General features: G+C 37.5%; 1 protein-coding gene across 3 annotated transcripts in view; it reads right to left on the reverse strand.

Annotated features, from left to right (window-relative positions):
• LOC122989682 (gamma-aminobutyric acid receptor subunit gamma-3) overlaps window positions 1-23,655 on the reverse strand; it is a 66,278-nt gene that overhangs the window by 17,546 nt on the left and 25,077 nt on the right. For 2 of the 3 annotated variants that reach the window (XM_044362714.1, XM_044362715.1), the window contains 2 exons: window positions 7,502-7,722; window positions 3,401-3,483 (listed from right to left, as the gene is read on the reverse strand). In XM_044362714.1, coding sequence (XP_044218649.1) covers window positions 3,401-3,483; window positions 7,502-7,722 — 304 coding nt within the window. Of the gene's footprint in view, window positions 1-3,400; window positions 3,484-7,501; window positions 7,723-14,947; window positions 15,022-23,655 lie in introns of those variants that run through there. The other variant, XM_044362716.1, reaches the window with a different exon arrangement.

Consider the following 23,655-nt stretch of genomic DNA (forward strand, 5'->3'; position numbering starts at 1 on the left):
ACTTACTTCATTATATTTTTTTACAGATTATTATTTGATGCCGCACATGTCAGTTAATATTATACATGATCCTCTGAAAACAAAACAAACATTCCTAGAAACTATGGTAGGAGCCATTCTGAGCTAACGGCTGTAAAGTGATGGAAGTTTGTGTAAAAACTTTCTGAATTTGAGAGGAGGCTAAACGCATTTACGTGCGTTCAGCCTCCTCTATGGCCCTAATTACAACACACCATATACAGTCTATGCGACGCACATGAACACGTGCGAGCCTATTGTGCTCCCGCTATCCTGATAGTATAAGTTACATTTGTTCTTATTTGTTTCTTTCAGGAGGGATGAGGGGTCCTGTTGGCAAGGTGGGCTGCCCCTCCTAGGCAATGGTAGCGGAAACACTGTACTGAGTTGATTATTCAAATGCCCCAGAGGTATGACGGCTTTAAAGATAAGCAAATCTGACTTAATCAGAAAACAGAGACATCATCATAGAAACCAGTGTAATGTCTAGGTAAGGAAATGGGTTTAATGGATCACAGCAGGATGGGTCCACTGACTCTAATATACTGCACAAGGTGCAAGGTCTTATCAAATTAAATCACTCTGTAGTCTTGATAATAAATCTCTCTGTGAGGCCACTATAAATCCACAGAAGATAACACATCAACAGTACAGTATGCTACATTCTTCACACACTGCTTGATTCCTCAGAGCATCATGAGGTTTAATGTATGTCCTGCTAGACAGGCTGGCAACAGGTCACATCCAAGCATCAAACAGTGGGTATAAAACCTACAATGTGAATTTTAGAGAGCAATTTCTGCTCTGTAGGTAAAATAATTTCACCTTTTAGAGCTGTCTTGAAGCGAGTTTGGACCAAAGGATAGCGTACAGTATTTAAATAGCTTTAGGTCACAGAAACACTTTGGACCAAATCCACAAGAGGATTGTGCAGCTTTTGCAGCTGCTAAACCCATGCAAATGAGACAAAAAGTTAGCATATGATTCACAAAGCATCCGCAAATGGTGAACTGCATTGCAAACTAAGCCAAGCAAATAGTGTCATGGTGCACCTGTTCCATCTGCATGTATATCAATTAGTTAATATTCATACATTTGGTGCAAAATTGGCCCATTTTTATACAAATAAGCCTTGTTGCAAAAACAGTCTAATTCTCAAAGACTAACTGCCACATGCATGGCATTATCAGCATCTTCAGATAGTTGGTGCTAACTGTGTGGACACTCACTCTCTCTCTCACTTCAAATCTTCAAGCTTGTGAGGCCTGAATGATATTGAATTGATATTGAATGATATCAAGGGTGAAATCTTCAGTCAGACATTGGGGGAGATCAAGTGGGTATGGGGTGGGAGGCTTATCTTGGAATTTCAGCTACTTGAAAATAAAAATGTCCTGACAGCTCTGATGGAGCTCAGCATCCATCCATAAGGGCTGCTTGATTACAAACAATTCCACCATATAAACCTGAATCTGTGTGTAACAGCTGATCTGTGTAGATGTGTAGCAGAACACAGAATATTAAATACCGTCAGATCCTGACTGAGCCAGTGTTAATGAAGTTACCGCTGCTGTGCTGCTGTGCTGCATGCGTAAATGCGCACAGCCTCTTTCTCAGTTTGGAGACACAGTTATTGTTTCAACTGCTGTTTGATGCTGCAGCCAGCTGTGACACACAGCCAGCTGTGGGCAACAAACAGAACATCAGTACTGATGTTTCTGCAAAATCCCAGGTACATTCAGTGACACCTGAACAACATAATTGAAATGTTCTGACATCAATCTAATATATTTCAAACCTGCTTGAGTCATATATAGCTGTAGCCTATTTTGATAGACATTTCAGTAGATTATGTTATAGATGAGAAACACTATAGAAGTAAAAGAAGCAAAATACATGAAATTTGGTTTGTGATTGTTGAGAGCTCTGTGTGTGTGCACCTCTGCTAATTAAAGGAACACAATTTAAGGCTTTTGTGCTCTCTGCAGTTTTCATTATGGCCCAATCTGTGTGCTGAAATGTGGAGAAAAGCCTCAAACACTGGAAACCACTCCGCTCCCTCAAACAGATGTAAAATAAGGGCAAACTGCAGTCAGCTCCAAAACTTTATGGGTGTGTTTGCGCCGGCATATCATTAGCGCAAAATCTTTTGTGAATAGGACCTTAAAATGGGGCAGCTTGCAGGTGCAAATGCTGCACAAGTCATGGTGCGGTTGAAATCCATTCTTTGTGGATTTGGCCCTTAGTAGAAAACTGCTCTCTTGTTCTTTTTGACATACATTTGCTTCTTTTACTTCATCAGCTGTTTGCACTGGAAACAGATGTTGATGACATTCACTTCAGTGAATCTGCATGAATTTGCGTCTCTACTGATGCTACCTTTAAGGAATTGTATGTATTTGTGATACAGATGTGTTTCATGGCACCTTATGTACTTATATACTTATTTTTATAAAGGACAGACAGTCTGCTAGTGGTGTTTAAGCAGTTTAGTACTTTAGCGGACCTAAATGCACTTAAGCTTCAGATTACCGTACTTATCTTTCCTTTAGTTCTGTAGATACCTCTGTATGAACTCCCATTAAGCCAGATTGTTCAAATGTTGCCATAGCGACCTGCAAACGGGCCTGAATGTGAAAAAGTAAGGATTTAACATGCTGCTTCCCTATGATGGCTTCTGAATGAACTCAATTCACAGCAGGTTTTGACAAATGGACAGTAATCATTGTACATATTATGTGGATCTCCATGATGTCAAGGCAACAGGGCAGCACAGTCATCAAAGTTAAGATATTTTATACTTGTTGGACAATAGTATAAATACTATGGAAGTATACTTAGGCAATGCAGTGAATCCATAAAGCTCCATATTGTACAAATGTAACTACTGACAGTCTCTGTGTTTAAAGTTTCCCTCTCTGAGTAATAGAACATTGCAAAAAGACTGGCACAAAGAAATGACTATTGACAGAGAAGAAACTAATCTGTACACTCTGAAGTATCAGTACACAGTGTAGTGCAGCAGTGGGCATGGCATAAACAACGGAACATAAATCACTCTTACATGAATGTTTTTGAATCGTCCTTCAGTCCCCTGGCCATCATTGTCCCTCATTACTACTTTTGCTGTTTAAAAATCGATTTTAGATCACTTGGACTTCTAAAAGTGTGTTTGCCTTGAAGTGGCCACTTCAGAAATGATTCTGTTTTTCATCTTCTACCTTTCTACCACGAGCAGCTATATCCAGGTGTTTCAGCAGATACTCACATGAACTAACTGTACATGAGTACTTGCTGTACAGAAAGAAAAAACAATTCAACATAATAACCAGAAACACACGACAGAAAATGGAGTACTTTGTTGATACTAAGGTGTACTCACAGCTGGAGAAGATGAGTGGGCAGGAGTGCTCGTCCATTGGAAAGTTGTGCAGCTGTAGCTGGCATTCTGCATTTATAGTCAGTCTGCGAAGACAACAACAGCATTATTTTGTGATCTAGGGTATGAAAGGATTTTTTTTTTCGTTCTGACCTTTAAAGTGTCATATGCAGTCTCTCTTAATGTGGACATAAATACATGAATGTGGATGTAAATGCTGGTAACTATGTCTCAACCGCCAGTGTGGCAGCAATTCTTCACAAGTGGTGTGAGACATAAATAAATAATGAAGTTACAGTACATGTTCTACAGGGGAGGGGAAGAACCCAGTACAACCACTTCTTGAATTCCCCTAAAGACTGTTTGTAGTCAACAACCGTTACAAAAACACATGAACTTGTAAAGAACATCATTCTCCATTTTTATTACAGTATTTTTTAAAAAGTTTTGCAAACTCTGGCAGAAAATATCTAAATCAAATAATAAGAACTTTGACCCAGTTTGCATTTGATTCTAAATCTCGTCCACACGTACAAGGATACACATTCTTGACCATGCGGGTGACATGATACACATCGCTGCCAATGGTTTCACACTACTCTTCTGATTGACAGGTGGTGGTAACACACACCAAAAAAGGGAGAAAGTGCCAGAAAAATGCACAGGGGATGAAAGCAAGCTAGCAAACTTGGATGTAAGCAATGCAAGTTGAAAAAAAGAAAGCTCATAGAGTATCTTTAATTTCCAGTACTTTCATAACTGATCATTCTTTCAGCTATTTTTCAAGCAAAAACTCCAACCTGATTGTAACTCCCCTGTGAAGATTCGCTGCTTTTCTGCTTTATATTTAAAAATATCTTTGGGTTTTGGACTTTAGTTCGAACAAATTGTGACACTGAGTAAATAAATAATTGAAAGATAATCAATAATAAAATAATTGTTAGTTGCAGCCCCAGTAAATATCAATATCCTCAATTAGAAGCCAAACTAATTTTGTTAGTAGTTCAAGTATCTTGAGCTATAAATCAAATATACAGTAGTTGAAAATATCATTGCATTCTCTCTGTAATGTTGCTATAAACGACATACAGTATCCGTGTGACTCAATACCTCACTAGGAAAAATTAAAGGGGGATTACTTTAATGAGCCTCCAGTGGCAACCAAGGAACTGCACTGTTGACAGACCGTCGGCAGCCCTCAGTGGCCTCTAATTCACCACTCTGATAAAAAACACATTTTCAGGGATATTGAGTGACCAGCTGTATCCACTCTGTGAACCAGGACTGAGAAACACTGGTGTGGAGAGACAATGTGACATTGTATATCTTGATATTTCTCACTGCTCTGGCACCACGTGTGCTTCAACAAACCTGCACAGATATTATCACGTGTAACTGCTCGGGGAAATCTGCAGTTAGAAAGATCGGTGATGTAGCCAAAGGCCAGCTGCCCCTTAAGACCAGACAAAACTGTGGATGTAATCATGCAGCCAATATGTCGTTGACCTTCAATTATAAACCAGTTAAAGCAAGTCACATTTCTTATCTCCCTGGGAAAAGAGGCTGCAGGCAGCGTTAAGAGTGCCCTGACCTCAAACTGGCTGGTTTGACAGATCAGCCTAAATTAAGATGAAGATAAGCATTTCAAATTTGGGTTCCCTTGAAAATACAACCACCTGACTGAGAAAACAGAGAAGAAAAGGAGAGGAAAATATGTTAAAACCTGGAAGTTCCTCTTAACAATGGGCTTTGTCCACTCAATACACAGAGTGCAAAATGAAGTCCACAGTATGAGAAAAAGAAAAATCAGTATGTGAATGAATCAACAAAGATAAGAAAACATAGGAGAAGCAGAGGAAAGAAATCTTTGTACTGTAATTCTGGTATGATCTTTCAACCTCATTAAAGCATGGAATTGGGACAATACCGTGCATGTGGGAGAGGCATGGATATCACAAAATGTCATCTCTGTTTACTCCAGCCAAGCCAATGCTCAATTAATACCAAATGACATTTCATTGTCTTTCTCTCATGCCATCAACGGATATTACTCCTCAAAGTTTGCACGCTCCTGAATAGTCAATATCAATAGAGCTCCATGAGGGAGAATCTCACTGGACTTTGTTTGTGACTTGACTCACTCATAGCAAATGTGATACTTCTTTTGTTCTTGCAGAAATACGCGCGCAATCTCTGAATTGTCACATTTCCAGGAGTCCAACATGTTCTTTTACAGGCAGTGGAATCTTATATATATCCACATATGTACAAAAGATTAAGCTAAAAACTCAGAAAAGTCCTTATAAACATTGTCAATTTAAATCTGGAGATGTCTTATGTTTAAACATAAGGCCAGTGCCAAAAAAGATTGAGGACAGTTTAGAGATGCTTATTACTGAAGGAGCAGTTCATATTAATGTTGAGTGCTCCAATTACAAAAAGGGCTTTAGGGCACGAGAGTGGCTGCCTTAGTAAATTGGTCTTTAAGCTCACACAGGCAATTTGCACTTACAATTGGTAATGACAGGCTAATTACTTTTCCACTGCTCTTTTTGGGGAATGTTTGTGTCCCAAAGTGTTTTGCATAAATTTCTTAGTGAATAAAATGAGTATGCACTACATACTGTACCAATCTTCATAGCATAGTGTTTCTCAGTGTTTCTCATCTTAACTCTTGTTATTTTCTTCATGTTATATGTTTATGTTTTTAACGCTGTAGCACTTTGAGATTCACTGCAAATGAAAAGTGCAGTACAAATTAAATGCATACTAATACTTTCAAACGTTAAGCAATAGTTGGACATTTGGGAAACATGCTTATTCACTTTCTTTTCAAGAGTTAGATCAGAAGATCAATCTTCTCATCTTACTCTCAAGAAAGCAAAATATGCATATTTCCCAAAATGTCGACTATTCTTTGAAGATCTCCTCCAGACATGTTTTAAAATGTATATAAAATACTCTACTTTGAATAATAATTTGTGTGTCGTATGTTTTTTCCACAAAATCCTTAAAATTACATCTCATCCTTCTCCCTCCATAAAAATCCAGAATCAATAAATATGCAAATATGTTTCATTTCAGAAATTTAACTGCTGGACACAAGATGTACTTGTGTCCATATACTTCACTGTAAAGTCCATTCTCAGTGTTTGTGCACTGGAGGCCACAAATCATGCTCACAGGCCCGCTACTAAAATTTGTATTTTCAATGAGCACAGCAGATGAATGTGAAAACAGCTTTCCAGTGTCAGACTCTGCACATACTGTACATCATTCTGCACAGTGAAGCTCAAACATCCAACTATTGGAAGGCGAAAAACATATTTTTGAGTAGAGGGGGACTTTAAATAATAAGCAGTTGTTTTCCTAAACTTTAAAACTTGATTTATTCTTCTTCAAGATTGGAGAGGGAGTTGCCTCATCTCTGTGCAAAATTTGTTTTATCTTTTGGCTCTATGAGCAGCTTCGTTCCTGCTGTGCATTGGGACACATGTCATGTAACTATTCAACAAGTTAAAACAACAGAATCACCAGAATCAGAGTAAAAAGGTTTTGCATGATAGCATTCAGCAGGCAAATAGAGAGAGCAAAGGTACAGTACAGTACATGAAATCAAAACAGTATGCAGTATATGCATGCCTATATGCCTAACTAACCTGGCTAATACTCTTACTGGGTAATATAGTACGTTCAAGCTACTTATTTGGAATTTCACTCAAGAACTTATCCAGACTATTGTTCCCTTTATAATGTGGTTGGCATATGTCCAGTCATAAAACACCGAAACACAACCAAACCTAGTGTTACTTCAGTAACAGTCGACTTTAGTCTGTGCATCCCAACAAGTAATTTCATAATACACATGCATATCAACAGGCCAGCAGCCGTATACTGTAACTAAATGATACTGTAAGTTGTGTACTGGTTATAGTGATAGCACTATTCATTAATGAAGAATATAATTATAATATTTCCATTTCAAATTTGTCTGGGTATGCAAAAACATTAATTCTAAAGCTTTAACTCTGCAGTGTATTTCTTCACTGAGACACTGAAGAGAGGAAGAATAAATTGGCCAAATAAAAGCTTTTCTGTGTTTACCTCAAGGTGTAAAGTATCTTCCCATCATTCCATATTCTGAGGAGCTGGTTCGGCATTGTAATCCAGTGGGAATCTGCATTCTTGGAGTTTCTGAAGATGGTATCTGGGAGCCAAATAAGTCCCACCATATTGCTGTTCAAAGTCAATATTTTCATTGTGCTGTTGTATCTGAGACGGCTGTCTGTCCATGTCTGAGCAAAGATGATGTCGATTTGGTATTCCTAAAAGAGAAAATTAAAAGACGTGAGTGGATTAACAGTGCAGTAATATTTAATTTCAATGACATCACTAATGATGTTTTCTGTCCTTAGTTTAGTGAAGGATAGAAAAAAACAACTTCACTTGCTTCTCAAGAGTATTTATTTTCTTTTTAAATGACACTGAATTGAAGTATTATGAGTTTCAGTAACACATCTCTGTACGGCATTTATCATTCATTATTTTCACCAGCCAGAGCATTTATCATTTTACTGGTTCACTGGTCCGTATGTTGAGCACAGACCTCACCTGGCACCTCTCAGTGATCTGCTTAACCCACCATTGTGCTGACAGCAAACTCTCCAAGGCTGCAGTGCATCTGGGAGTGAGCCTCTGGTTTTAAGCTCCTGTCAGCACCTCCACAGCTACCTCAACTTTTGTTACCAGAAATGAAGTGTTGGATGGATACACATGTTACAGCTAATGTAAAGTTAATGAAGAGACCCAGTTACACTACAGCTTTGGAGAGCATACAGTCAGTTGGACTACTGATGGACTGGCCTATCAATTCTGTTTGTATCATTTAGTTTTTTTTTCCAATCTCATAACAATTGATGCACTTGGGGACTAAATGACCATACAAAAATAAATGACCTATGAGCTGCTAAATACAGAAAAAAGCTGACGGTTCATCTTGTGTTTTCCAAAGGTTTTGGTGCAATAATGTCAGTGCATTGGCCCAAATCTGAGATATACTGAATCATCTCTAGTTGTAAAAAAAATGGAGCCAAATGCAGGTGGAATTAGTAGAAACTTTGGTTAAACAACTTGGATTCATCAACATAATCCGACAAATAAATCTAAATAGGCAAATGGAGGAAGGCAGGTCAGAGACATGCAGCACGTTTTAAACCCAGGTGGCAGATAGCAAGGTGGTTACAGGAAGGTATAGGTAGGAAGGAATTGCTGAAACACTACAGCAGGAGGGCAACAAAGATAATCGGGCAAATGGGAGAAGGAAAGTGGCTGGTATTTATGTACAGTTGCTTAACAAAGTGATGAGGGACAGGTATGCGGGGAGGAGAAGGGTCAGGTGACCGGCAGGAAACTCAAGAGGGACGACTGGTGGACAGACGAGGAGTCACGGTGTCTGTGAAGGACAATGATTAAGTTTTCTGAGGCTGAAGATTGAGATGTCATATTTCTGCTTGTTTCTAAAAGTGATTGAATTGTTCACACTGTTATATTCAATACTTAAATAACTTACTGAAGTCCTTTACTTTTACCTCAGTTAAACTTACACAAGTCGAATTTAATCATCAAAGCTGATCTTTCTTTTACTTGACTTTCTGTAAAATCAAAAATTCAAACTGGCATAGTTTTTGTTTTCATATTCCATTAAAGGGATAGTTTGACATTTTGAGAATTATGTTTATTCTCTATCTTGCTGAGAAACATGTTTTGAATCTTATTTTTACACTTCAAGACAATTGTCTTCTTTTACACATTTTACCACAGTGATTGTGTGTTGAGTTCTGAATGCTGCTAAAACTTTTGCAGGCGACCTGCACTCAATACTGTACTTACATCCATCTTATGACACTGAGAGGACTGAAGCTGCTGCTGCTCTGCTAACGTGCTGCTTTCGCTACTGCAGGCTGTATAGACATTGTGTTAGCTTAGCATAAATGCTGGTGAAACAGCAAGCCTGGCACTGTCCAAAGGTAAGACAATCCACCTACTCCAATGTAATAACAACATGGGATCTTATGGCAGGTTCTGTGCTAGACTATTTCTTGGCTGGGCACAGTGACCTCTAATCGTTTTTACATGTTGGTTTTCATATGGAGATACAACATGTTAATTTGTGAGATTTAGAGGTGCAGTTTTCATTTCTCAAAATGTCCAATTATTTGTTTAAATACATGTGAAAAATACTGTACTGTCTTCCCATGATGCAATCAGGTATGGGTTTGTTCAGGCTTTGCCTGACATATCGTAAAACTACTAACTATGCAGAGTATATTTGCAGTATCATATTCATTCAGGCAGCGATATGTCACATATATCAAAATGACACTATCCACTAGACTGCTGCTGTAGAGTTGAAATGCTTTGCCACTCATCCAGTAGGCTTCAAATGATGAACATATTATATGAGGTTGGGTACATATCATATGTGGTACTGTAATTTGTGAACATCTGAAACTAAACACAAAGATTTTCATTGCTCATGTTTCATGTTGCTATTTTTGATCATGTACAGTATTGTTTACATGAGAAAAGAGGACACCCTATACAGGTCGTAAACCCTCAGATGTGACAGTTCCTGGTACTTGTTGTGATTTTAGCACCTTGAGGTGTGAAGTAATAAGAGTGTAAAGCCAATTCATGTTGGTTATGCCATTACCCAGGGGTAAATGTACATTCCCAGTGTACATTCAGCTTCTGTTGTAGTATAGTATGATACAGGCACATGATTTGACTCTTGGCTCTGTGAACCACTCAGTTTTAGGGGATGTGTACAACAGTGACATAGGAAACAGTATGTGCGTCATACAACGCCAGTGTGTGTTGCCCTTTAGCCTTACTGGAGGTCCTGTCGTGCTGACCTGCAAGTTTAGGAAAGTTGCTTGTATCAAACAAAACCCTATAGCCAGTGGACTTTTACTGAATAAAGCTAATTGAACAAATTGAGCAAGTTAAAACATCTGCAGGTCTTTAATTTGTTTTAGAATCGTACCAGCGTTGTGATTAAAAAAGAGACACTGACTGCTGCCTTACATTAATTACTAGATGCAATTTAATGAGGCGAACAATTTCTCCATTATTTGTGTGTAAGAAGATATGTGGCCACTCATAGCTACTTACATAGGTGATGATGCAAACAATGTCTATGTTGCAACAACAAAAGTTACTAATTATGCAAATAAGTATGCCTAGTCTGTATTCTAACTAGCCTGACACCAGTGCTGCTGTACAAGCTCAGTGGGGCACATATATAGTATCTGGCTTAACGGCAGACAAAACCAAAAATCTCCACAAAAACAACAGTTGAGTTCTTATGGTCCTCTTTAGCAACAATATGTTTGAAGATATACAAGACAATTGAATTAATAATAGTCTTCCCTTCTCCAGCAACCCACATCTTTTCACACTGATGCCACCGCCTGAAATGCATTTGACCTTTTACCCATTCACTGCACCAGTTTGAATAGCTCACCAATTAGAATGAAGTCTATAATCAAGAGAACCACTGGGTGCTTATGACCTTTAATTGTGTGGAGCTCTGGAGATTTGAAAAAAACTGAACATTATCCAGGATTTAATGACCAGTGGAGGGAAAGTGCTGCAAATCAAGTAAATAGAACTTGATATGAGCTGAAGCAATCGCATCTGGAAATAGCAAGCTGCAGATGGAGACTGAGAGGTAAATTTCGTATAATAATACAGCAAAATTTCTAGCATTGTAATCTGTTATATAATTTCACATTGGAGGGTAATTTTAACTATGCTGAAAGAGTATCGATCTCACTTCTGCTCCCCACTGCTTGCAGCTGCTTTCAGCCACTACAGCAGGCGTTGCTGTGAAGAAAATGGGTCTTTCACCTCAACTGCCTCGGAGGAGCTGCTTAATTAAGGTTGCTGATTTACTCACAGTAAAATTAAAGATACTACTGTACATTAGAAATGGACCCCACATGACATATTCATTCAAACTGAAGTACAGAAAAGATTATCCTCTGGGACATGCAGATCTGATTCTGAATACTGCATGGAAATACCATCTGTATCATAGCAGTGAAACTTGTTTTAGTGGCAGAAGACTGAGGCATATAGCCCACCATATGGCTAAAAATATATGTCTGCCCACATACTTTTGGTCTGGGGCTGTTTTTCATTAAGAACCCTGACCTTAACCCCATCCAACACCTTTGGGATGTATTACGATGTCACGATGTCCAGTAAGATTGTATTGCCCAACATCGTTTCTGACCTCTAATGCTCTTATGGTTGAATGGGAGCCGCTCCCTGCAACCAGGTTTCAAACCTTGTGGAAAGCCTTCCCAGAAGAGTATATGCTATATATTAATGGTTTGGGAATTAAATGTTAAATGGTGTCATTTAGGATGTAATTTTCAGGTGTCCACATACTTTTGTATGTATCCACAAGAAAAATGAACAGATCTGAAAAATATGGAAAGTATTAGATCAAAATTTTAAATTAAAGATAAAAATAAAGTTGAATGTTTAACACTACAAGAGTTTTGTGACTCAATTTATTTAAACTTTCTACATAAGACAGACGAAATATTAACTTATAAGGACACTGTTGACCAATAGCAAGCAGTCTTGACAGTGCTGACCTTTGAGGGTCCAAAACAGAGGAAGCTATCTTGTTAGCTTTGCTGCTTTTTATTTAACTCTCCTCTGCTGGAGTATAAACTGCTTCACACCAGAGAGTTTGCAAACAGTTCTGAAACAGGAGTCGATGGTACAAATGTTTATTTTATTAAATTTATTGCCCTGTTAGCAACCAAGTGAACTAGCTTGCTCATTAACATTTAGCAAGCGAGTTAGCTTGGTTGCTAACAGGACAATAGTACACTAAATGAAATTGGATGCAGCCACAATTCTAATTACACATGTGCCTTTTCTGCTATGTCAAAATGTCTGCTGTGAAAAAAGGTCTATTTAGTTGAGAGTTTGAGGGTGTGAGAACAACACAACTACAGTGAGAGGATGGGACTTTATGCAGTCACTGGGGCAAACGTTAAGATGCCTGTTGATGGTCAGTAAATATCTCCTAACTGTAGACTGACTGCATGTTGAACACAGAAGATGTAATTTGGATGTGGAAGTTGTTGAGCTGGATGGAGTAATGAAAGTAATGAGTAATGTAACTAATTAGATTTGCGGTTGAGTAATTATTTAAGTAATTAAATAAAAAATTTAATGAGTAATATGTAATGTGTAAATGATTGCATTTTTCAAGTAAACTGTCCAACACTTATTAACTGTAATTGCAAAACACCCACTCTCTCTGTCCTTTCAGTGTGGTTTTACTTTTTAAAGATGCTGGGGGAAAATTAATTTCATCATTTATCATTCTCTCCTGTCTAAAAGTTGTTACGCTGGGTCACACTGAACAGATTTACTCTTATAATGGAATATTTCCCCATCAATTTTTCAAAATCGTGTGGACACATGGGAATATTAGTCATTATTGAAAATCTGCACATGGCTTAATGTCGACTGATAGGTAAGGAATCATTTTGCCACAGCTCACCCAATGTTTAAAATTGCCAGAATACAAATCAGAAAGCGACTGGGCTGACTAATGGCTCAAGCTGGGATAAACAGCCTGGCAGAAGCCACCTACCATGACGACACAGCAGCTCTGTGCTGCCTGCAGTGATGCAGCTTTTCATTTCTGTGAAAAGTGAGCAGAGGCATAGTCTACTGACCTTCCTGTCCCCTTATGCAAATAAGCATTATTAATGATATTTGAAATGTAAAGCTTTTTAAAGTCGAGATGAAATGAAAAATGCCCTTTTAACCCTTTTAGATCACATCCCTGGTCATATGGCGGACCTATATATATATATATATATATATATATATATATATATATATATATATATATATATATATATATATATATATATATATATATATATATATATATATATATGCCAAAAAAAATCAGTTTCTTCGTATTCTTATTATCAAAATTTGTGTTCTTCCTTTAAACAAAATATGACATGTGCATACGTAGGCTTGAACCAACTAATTTCAACCAATAATATCATAACATCCACCCAGCAATCAATCTTCAACTTTTAGCGGCACAGAGTTAAGATTCATTATGACAAGCCCACTTTTCAACATTCAAATAAAATTCCTCCCAATGTTATGTCCCACCTGTCTATCCTGTTAGATACTCTCGAAATGCTATTTCATCTGGACTTTGAAGATGAACCTCAGTCTAGGCTATGTTGTCTGAACTGGGAAGGATACCCCTAATGACTACATACTGTACCTGCATGGAATTATCAGTCTATAAATGTATAGTGACTAAGAAACATATAACATTACATTACAGTGCCTTTGTTGGGTTGGTGAGCAACATATTGGTTAAAACATGCTGAACAACCTTTTCACTTAAAACTTACTTTTCTTATATTCATGCATGTTTTTTTGTAGTTGCACCTTCATGTTTCTGACATGACCATGAACTCAAGGGTTTTGATAAAACCTCTATTTTTCATCTCTCAGCCATTTATAACTGAACAAAGAAGTACTTTTTTTCTCTTTTTAACAGTGAATAGACTTCCACTCCCACTATTCTATTATCATTTGTCTGTCTTTCTCCTTGTTTCACTGCATTTCAATGTAGAAATAACCCATTCTAATTCAGACAAGGAAATATACCCTTATTTTCAAATGAACATTTTCCCGACAAACTCTGTGATATAAAGTTGGATAGTTTATTTCCTGTTCAGAAGTCCAGTACTGGTCACTGCACCAGATAAACTAGGGCAAACCATACTCCTCTGCAGTGTGAAGTGGGTACTTAATCATTATGCAGGACAAGGCATACAGTACATACTGTATCAGGCCTGTGCATGTTGTTGTGTTCCTTTGTTGTCTTGAAGTCTCTCCTTGTGTCCTCATTAGAGACAGCTAAAGGTCGCCTGGAAGACATCCGTCATCCACCTGGTGTGACTTACACACGTCTTAAAAATATGAAATGTGTCCAACTGTCACTTTTACTGTAAATGAGTATTAGAGAGGGTAAGCAAGCCATTTTTTTTGTTTTCTATGAAAGTATTATTGGAGCAAAACAACTGAGTACCTGCAACAGTGGAATTTGTAGTTGTAGAAAATAGTCACACATGTGTATCAGGAAATTTGAAGTCACAGAGAAAAATGCTTTAGGAGCTGCAAACTTGTAGAATTTTTTTTTCTCACCCACAAACATAACACAACAGCAACACCTTCTCAAATTCTTCACTGCAGGTGTACAAATCCTTTTCTACGAATCACAAATTAAGAAACTCATATGCTCACATTTTTTCTACAGTTGCTGCAGTGAATATGGTGCAAAACACATTCACACACCCGATCCGCAAATCAGTATGTGAATTCACGCAATGAGAGTTGCACACCTGTAGAATATTTTCTCATAAATACATTTTTTACTTGGATATTTTTCTAGAAACACAAGTCTTTAATAACACCTACTTGAATTTGCCGCTACGAGTCTCAAATGTTGTTTTTTTGCTCACAAATGACAAGTCCGCTCGCTCTCACTTTTTCACCACATATCTCAGTGAAATGTGGAGCAAAAGTGATTTGTGCACCTGTAGAGCCAGGGGTGGGCCCTGTTCAGAGTTCAGAGAACGCTTCTGGCCAATCAAAGCAGCTCGTTTGAGAAAGGTCCAGCAGTCGCACCTTATTGGTTAATTATACTTTTGTTTAGACAGTAGTTTAAATATACATGCTGGTCAGCTACATTGGAAATCAGTGTCTCTTATTTAGGTTAGCTCCCCTTGCTAGCTAATCCCTGTTGCTTTATTTAGCAATCAGCTATCAGTTTGCTGGTAGTAACTCTACACTACAAATCTGCCTTTTTGTCTCACAGTAACATTATGCTTTTTATGTCTAGCAGTTTACTCTCAAATCACATCCAGCAACGTTATACAATCCACATTTTTTTTTGAAGTTCTTAAACGTTTGCGATTTGACACTTACTGTTGATAACCAGTGATATAACTGAACAATACTTAAGACCCACTCCACAGATTAATTAAAAATATTTTAGACTATATTTACTCATGAACAGTTATTACCCTGTCTACATGAAATATGTAATACTTTGAAAAGTCTTGTGTTATACTTCTGTCCATCAACAGGCCTGCAGCGAGGAGCAAAGCTGCATCACATTGAGTGATGAAGACCACAGCAGCAACATGAGATGCGTGAAGAGAATGAAACTTGATGCAGGATTGAAGCAGAAGCTGCAGAACATCCACCAACTGTTCCTTAGATTAATATCATCCTCTCAGTCTGCACAGCCAAGAGAGACAGCATGATGGCGCCCTGTGTTGGTGTGTTGATGAGAGCATCAGCTCGTTCAGTTGTTTCAGACAGAAGCATCCAGGGGTTGGGCTGTGGCTGCTGTAATCCTTCACATGCTCCTTTTGTAAAATAAAGTTTTAGTCTATAAAATCTGATGTGGTGTTTTTTCCTTCATATTATACATTAAATATACTGAAGTGTTGGATGTGACATATAAAACTTTTTTTGTAATCATGAAACCTGAACATAAATTACTTGCAGCAGTTTACTGAAAATAATCTAATGCTGTTTGGTTACCAAGTGTCCACATCAATCAAAAATGTAATAATAATCCATGATGACAAGTCTACTGACCTTGTATTGGCTTTAATGCTGTTACTGTACACTACATTCAAACAATTACACATGTAATGTGAGGTTAACTTTTCACATTAACACTGAGAAAAATAAGAATCACATCCAGGTCTACTCAGGTAACAAATACATTAACACAATATAAATGTTTTTGATTTCTGTGAATGTTCAAACTTTTGTCCATCTCTACATTTCTTTCAGAGACTGTTAGAGTAGACATGAACAGTAGAGCTACACTGTACTGTGACACATTCTGCTTCTGTTCATACAATCACATGGGTAAATTAATTGTATATAGATCAGTTTAAGCTCAATGTCAGTATATGTGATCACTGAAATACAAACAATACCTAACTTTCCTCCTTTGTTCAGTATGATTACTATTGTCACTTCACAATAAACTTAGCTAAAGTTCAGATAATTATTGTTCTTCACGCTGAATGGACGCTTCATCACTGTCATAGATGTCTCCCTGCTCCACCACACCTGATTCAAATGAATGGGTTGTTATCAGGCTGCAGAGCTTGATGACGAGATGATCATTTAAATCAGGTTAGTTGGAAGAGGGAAACATTTATGACATGCAGGGCAGGGAAGCCCCAGGACCAGGAATGAAAAACACTGCAATAAACAGTTCAGCATTAGTAAACAAGCATCAATACAGTTAAGCCCATGGCGCCCCAATTTAATAATTTATCCATTTTGCATAAAACAAACCTGAAATAAAAATAAAATACTGGATTTCAGTCACGACACAGCTCCAGGAGGCTCTGATAAATACGACCTATCACTCACTCACATAGTAAACACCATTAATCTCATGTTAAGTGCATACTCATGATATGATACTCACCTGCAAAGACTCACCCTGATCTGAAATTTTTCTAGAAGAGGAAGTAATTTAGTATGAGTGTATCTTCTGCCGACTAATTAGCGTAAACTAATGTAACAGTGTAATTTGTTAGCCAGCTTAACATACCTGTCAGGAGGCAAGAGGAGCTAACCCTAAATAACAAATGTTGATTACCAATGTAGCTGACCGGCGCTCATATTTAAACTACTGTATAAGCAAAAGTGTAAAACATACCTTAAACATCAGAATGTCAGCTCCTCTGCGGAGTCGGGACGGTCGGGTAACATTAGAAGGTGGAGATTTGAGGCTGGTGTTTTTTTTTTCTGTTCAGCGCCAAGGGACAGGACAGCCGTCCAAATGAACCAATAAGATCCGGCTGCCGGACCCGTCTCAAACAAGGTGCTTTGATTGGCCAAAATGATTCTCTGATCTCTGAACAGGACATGCCCCTGGCTCTACAGGTGCATATATCACTTTTGCTCCATATTTCACTGAGATATGTGGTGCGAAAGTGAAAGCGCGCGGAACTTGTCATTTGTGAGCGAAAAAACAGCATTTGAGACTCATAGCAGCAGATTCAAGTAGGTGTTATTAATGACTTGTGTTTCTAGAAAAATATCCAAGAAAAAAAAACTGTATTTGTGAGAAAATATTCTACATATGTGCAACTCTCATCGCATGAATTCACATACTGATTTGCGGATGTGCAAATTTTGTCCATGACTTCACATGATTTGATACACGCGTGTGAATGTGTTTTGCACCATATTCACTGCAGCAACTGTAACAAAAAAATAAAAAGGTAGAAAAGGATTTGTGCACCTGCAATGACATATTTGAGAAGGTGTAACTGTTGTGTTTGTGGGAGAGAAAAAAAATTCTACAAGTTTGCAACTCCTAAAGCATCAAATTTACTGATACATGTCTGACTTTTTTCTAAAACTACAAATTCCACTTTCACAGGTGCTCAGTTGTTTTGCTCCAATAATAATAATCCAATAATAGTTTTCACCCAGTCTAAAGAAATGAAAATCTGGTGAGATGGAAACTCTAAATTGCCCATAGGATGTACCCCACCTCTCACCTAATGCATGCTGGGATAGGCTCCAGCCCCCCATGACCCTGCACAGGTTAAAGGTGTAAAGAAAGCAGATGGATAACAACATGCTCCACTGCCCTGAAGGTAGCTTAATGTTATACATGGAAAGCTTGTTATTGTTGTGTATTATTTATGTTTCACAGTTCAGTTCATTTAATCAACCCCCAACAGAATTAAACTAGTTGTCTCACATAATTTGTTGTCTTTTGCTATGCATACTCCTCAGCCTATCACACAGTTCTACACCGACTCTGCCTCTTTTGCCAAAAGAAGGTTTTCTGGCTCCAGTGATTGCCGAGTGAAGCAAAGAAAAAAACCCAAATCCAAATTTCAAAATGTAGACACAGCAGAGACCAATGGGTACTATGGATAAAATAAGCTCTTTTGTTGTCATTTTATGCCAAGTTTGATTTCAGTGCTGCAAATGCCAGGACAGCAAATGAGAAATATGTGAAACAAGCACCCTATTCACTTAGTAAGTTTACAGTAACTGAAACAGTTGTCCTCCCTTCAGTGTTTTGAAAATCTTGAGGTAGATTATTTGTAAGGGAAACATGCCTTTTGCCTATTTTTTTACAATCTAACTTCGTTGAAAGGAGAAGTGGATCAACAGGTTATGGAGAGTCCCTTGGAAGCACTTTGCATGTGTCAGTAGCTCAGCTTTATCTCTGGGGAACACCCTCAACAAATCATTTTTAAAATATTTGTATGAAACAAATATTTGTATAAAACTTTGCCTTTGCTTTGTCGAATAATGTATTTGTATTCGGGCACACCCCTAGTAGCTACTGTGGCTTGAGTGACATGAGTGAAAAAACTAAAGCATTGCCAGTTTGAAAGTGTTAGAGAGGGTTGGTTGGGAAGCCCTGCTCAGAAAGTTATCTGCATAAAGTGTTCTACATAAACAATGCTAGAAGTTATAACACCAGGATATACAGTATTGTTGCCCTAAATCCATTTGTTTGATAACCGCTAATTCAACTCAATGTCAAACTACTGAATTGTTCCTTTTTTTCCATTTTACAATATCAGCTTTCAAACACCAGTTAGTAATGCATTACTTCTTAAAGTCTCTAGTGGCTTTGATGGTAGAAGGCAGAGCAGTGGTGATACAGTATGTCCACTGCTCCATAAAAACAGTACAAAACAGTTCAAAATGAATCTGTTGTTCTGCAGATCAAGTGCAGTTCTCCTCACACATTATAGCTGCATCATTGTGTGTCTGTCTGCCAACACTATAAAACAGACCGAGGACGCTCTGCACTGTGGTCACACAGGTATCATGAAAGTTATGAACACTGGTAAAACAGGAAAAGATATTTTTTTCTTACTTCATTACATGATGATTGAACCACACTCGCAGCACATTAATATTCCACTGAGATCTGTTCTGTTGTGAGCGTTACCAAGAGCCTCATTATATGATCCTCATGCTGATGACTTCATTACCCAAATCTTCCACCCAGAAAAAAAAAAAATGAAAAAATGAGATGCAGCACTTGAGCTTATTAAGTGAAAGCATGCTTTTCATCTTGTCTTGAGTTAGAGGGTGTGAGAACATAGTTACAGTCATCTTGTAACTAAGTTGAAACAGCCAACCCGCCTATTGTATTGCAGAAAGACTTTTTATGATGTGAATTAAAAAAAATAATCAAGGCCATTTTGTATCACAGCAGGTACGAGCCAAACAATTACAGTAGGCTGCACATTTCAGGAACATTACAAATTAATATTCTGCTGGGAGCTAAACAAAACCGCAGTATCAAGAATGTTGCAGTAGTCCTGCCAGCAGTGGGAAATGAACTGGCATGGATATTGTATTTGTCTTGGTATCCGGTGTGTTATAGCTGGTGAGTGGGCTGCTCTCTCCACAGGGTGAGAATAGCATCGGGGACCCCACTGGCACTGGCTTTTGTTTTGGCAGAAATTCCTCCTGGATTACATGAGGTTGCCTTGGACACTACATGACCCATAAGTATAAAAATAGCAACTTCTTTATAATTACAAAGATGCTGCCCTCTCCAACTTAACATATTGCTTATTAAAACATAGACCGGTGTATTGTTTCTTCTGAATGGCTCATGCATGGGTCTGCTTTTCATTGTCACTGTGCTAAATGAAGAGAAAATGAAGGAAGAGTAGGTAGAGCATTACTTTTCATATAAAGATAAATATTTGTGCATACTTTAATTTGCTTTATTTGAGGAAAACATCATTTTTTGGTCAGGTCAGGTTTAAATGAATCCCTTTTCATATCACTTCTAAGTGGACTCGTGTTATGTTCAGGTTTGTTCAGCCATGCAAATGATGGAAACCGGTTCATTTGTGCACAGGTGTGATGAAGTCATTAAGGCTCTGCAAACAGAATAATTGCCCTGTTTTCACTTCTAGTGTCTTTGTGACTCCAAAGTCTTTTTTTTGTAATCTTCACCTTCTCTTTCTGGGAAGAGGCGCAGGTTCAGCCTTTGAGTCATTTCATGCTGTGTCCTCTACTGTAAATTGGGACTTAGCATAAATTTCCCAGCTTCAGAAAGTCCAAATGGCCAAAACTGAATAAATATGACACCACAAAATAAACATTATGAATAAATACTGACAAAAACATAAAGTAATAAATAAATCCACTCATTATGGGATCTTATTATCATATATATCATTCTACAGTCAGTTTTTTCTGCTGCTAAAACTGGATTTTCTTAACACACTGCAGTTAAAATTGCCTATGTGCTTGTAATAGAAAGCACCAAATTAAGGTTTACAGATTTACATGCATATTTCACTCTACTAAAATATAAGCTTAAAATTATGAGCTTGTAAAGATTAGGTGGTGTTTGATGTTTGAATCTGAATCAAGTACATTGTTTTTTTAATATGTTTTTGAATGCACCACCAGTCATTCATAAAGAAGGAACTTTTGCTTTCGCATACAATTTTGGGTCCTTTTCTTTTGGTAGAACATGGAGGAGGAGTCAATTTGCAAAGCTGTCTGATAGAGTTGTTGAACTCTGAACTGTGGAGTGCTCTTATGTTTGTGAACAGGAGGAAATTTTGGTACATGTAGCACAGAATTATTCTCAAATGAGTCAGTAAAAGCTCTCGTCCTGTCCTTACTTCATTAAGGCAATAGAGACATGACATGCAGTACATTATCTATTGAGTGGACTTGCATGGACCTGACAGGCTTTAAAGACAGAGCTAATTTATCAGCTGTGGCATTTTCTCAGTAGATTCAATAAACAGTCAATTAAGAGCTCTCACCAACAAGATGATCAAATGTTTATTTTATGTGCAATAATTCAATGTTTCCAAGGCATATGGACACTAACATTTATGTCTGTCCAAATTTGCAGCATTTATTGTGATGCTTTACCTATAAAGTCATTTTAATTGATTATTTTTTCATTTTTGCTTTTTAGCAAAAGAAGAGAGTCTGACCTAAGCTCCATGTTCAGTTCCAGGATGTGTTCTTCACATCCTACCAGCTACCATGCAGCTACTTTATATCAGTTTCATTTGTCAGTACACAATATTTTTTTTCAAATCTCTATTGTTTTGGAAGTTGTGCAGGTCTACTAATGATAATAAAGTTGCTCTATGTTATTCCACATTATTGTAGACCGCACATGAAGAGGATAATACTGGAGTTGATTATTCTAGATTTGATTGTGATAAGATGGGACTTCTAAGAAGTTTGGAACCAAGAATGATTTTACATTAAAAACTTTGCACCTTACTTAAGTCTGTCTGTCTGTTATAAACATCACACCTAGAACGATGTCTAAACTTGTGTGTGTTGTTGTGAATTCATTTAATTTTTTCCAGGCCACGAGTCGTGAGAACAGACCTGTTGTTACTGTATGGTCCAGCCTATAGGGATATAGACTTTTCACTGTATCTGCTGTACAGTATATTGATTTAGTCTCAGGGACCAAACTGGTAGAGAGGCGTATTTGCACCCTCTAGAAAGGTTGTCACTGTAGCAGCCAGATTGGGTCTCTGGGCACTGAGTCACGGCAGTTTTTACTGTGACCAGTGTAGATATTGAACTGGGCTGAATGAGCCACCAGGCCTCCAGGTGTTCTTTTATGAACAGTAATATATATATATATATATATATATATATATATATATATATATATATATATATATATATATATATATATATATATATATATATATATATATATATATATATATATATATACACACAGGCAGCTTGGAGGAAAGAACGAACCAGCTGGCCTATCGTAGCTTACTGCACACCTTTTTATTTATTCTAATACAGCTGGTTTTAAAATTCTACCTGACTAATCAAATTACAGGGTGAGCACTCAGTTAACCACAAAAACATCCCAGGTCTGTCATATGGGAAATGAATCAGCCTCAAATTTTAATCAAGTGGAAGATGTTTTTGTGCAGAGGGAGGCGAAAAAAGTATACAACAGCTCAGTCTGTGTTTATGTTTATGGCTAGTTTAGCTGTGTTACCTTTTTGCAGGCTTAAAGATCAATGCTGATTGATATAAGGTCTTTTATAATGTAACAATGTTCAGTCAGGTTTTTCGCAGCTGTTAGTCATAATTAAATTTGATATAGCTTTGGATAGAAAATGCAGCATTTCATTTTACTCTCTGATAAGCAAGTAACTGTGTTCATGTTGTTGAGTCTGATTTTGTTGCCCTTTGAGTGATAATTTTACAGTCATCCCTGCACTGACACAAATATAATGTGCAGTCAAATATCTGCAAGTTTATCTTTTGCAACCAAACACCAAGAATTTCATACAGCTGCAGGTATTGAGGTGTGCAGGTGTTGGCTTGTTTGATTTTGATGCAGTGTGCTCCTCTGCTTCAGGGTATAGTAATATCATTTTAATGAATAATAAATGTATATAAGCCTTTAAAAAGCAATGGGTCTGCATGAGAATGAGCTATAAAAATTGACGTCAACTTTTCACATTCACGTGGATGGATGAATGAATGGAAGGATAGAAGGATGGATGAATGAATGGGTTGTTCGATCACTAACCGTTTTAGCCATTCAGGCATGAAAGTGATGTCACCTTTTGTTAAAAAACAATACAAATGTCACTGTGATAGGGCATAAATGAAAACTCAGTTTCTGTAGTGGTCTCTACTGAACTCAAACCACTCAGGTTCTGTACGTAGGAAGTGCAATCTTTTGTCAAAAGACCTGGTACAATAGTTTAGTGGGCTAATGAACATCAATTAGACCATTTAATTGAAGTTTAAAATTCAAATTTGTCCATATTTGTGCAGAATAGGTTTCTCTTTGATTGTACATTTGATTTGAAAATGGCCTCATTTCTACTGAGTTTTATTCCTAAAGTGAAGGGAATTAATCACCATCTGTCTCCTGGAGAACTCATGACACCCTGAATTATACACTGCATTGTAATTAGAAACAATACAAGTATGACAACTGATATCGTATATGAATTCCTCTCTGACAATGTGGCTTAAAATTAGCTTGTCATGCAGTAAAGAGAGGGTGCTTGTGTGTGTGCTGTAGTAGCACCAAATATACACTAAAAATACTAGAGATG

Source organism: Thunnus albacares, chromosome 9 (genome assembly GCF_914725855.1).
Source record: "Thunnus albacares chromosome 9, fThuAlb1.1, whole genome shotgun sequence".
Taxonomy (NCBI): domain Eukaryota; kingdom Metazoa; phylum Chordata; class Actinopteri; order Scombriformes; family Scombridae; genus Thunnus; species Thunnus albacares.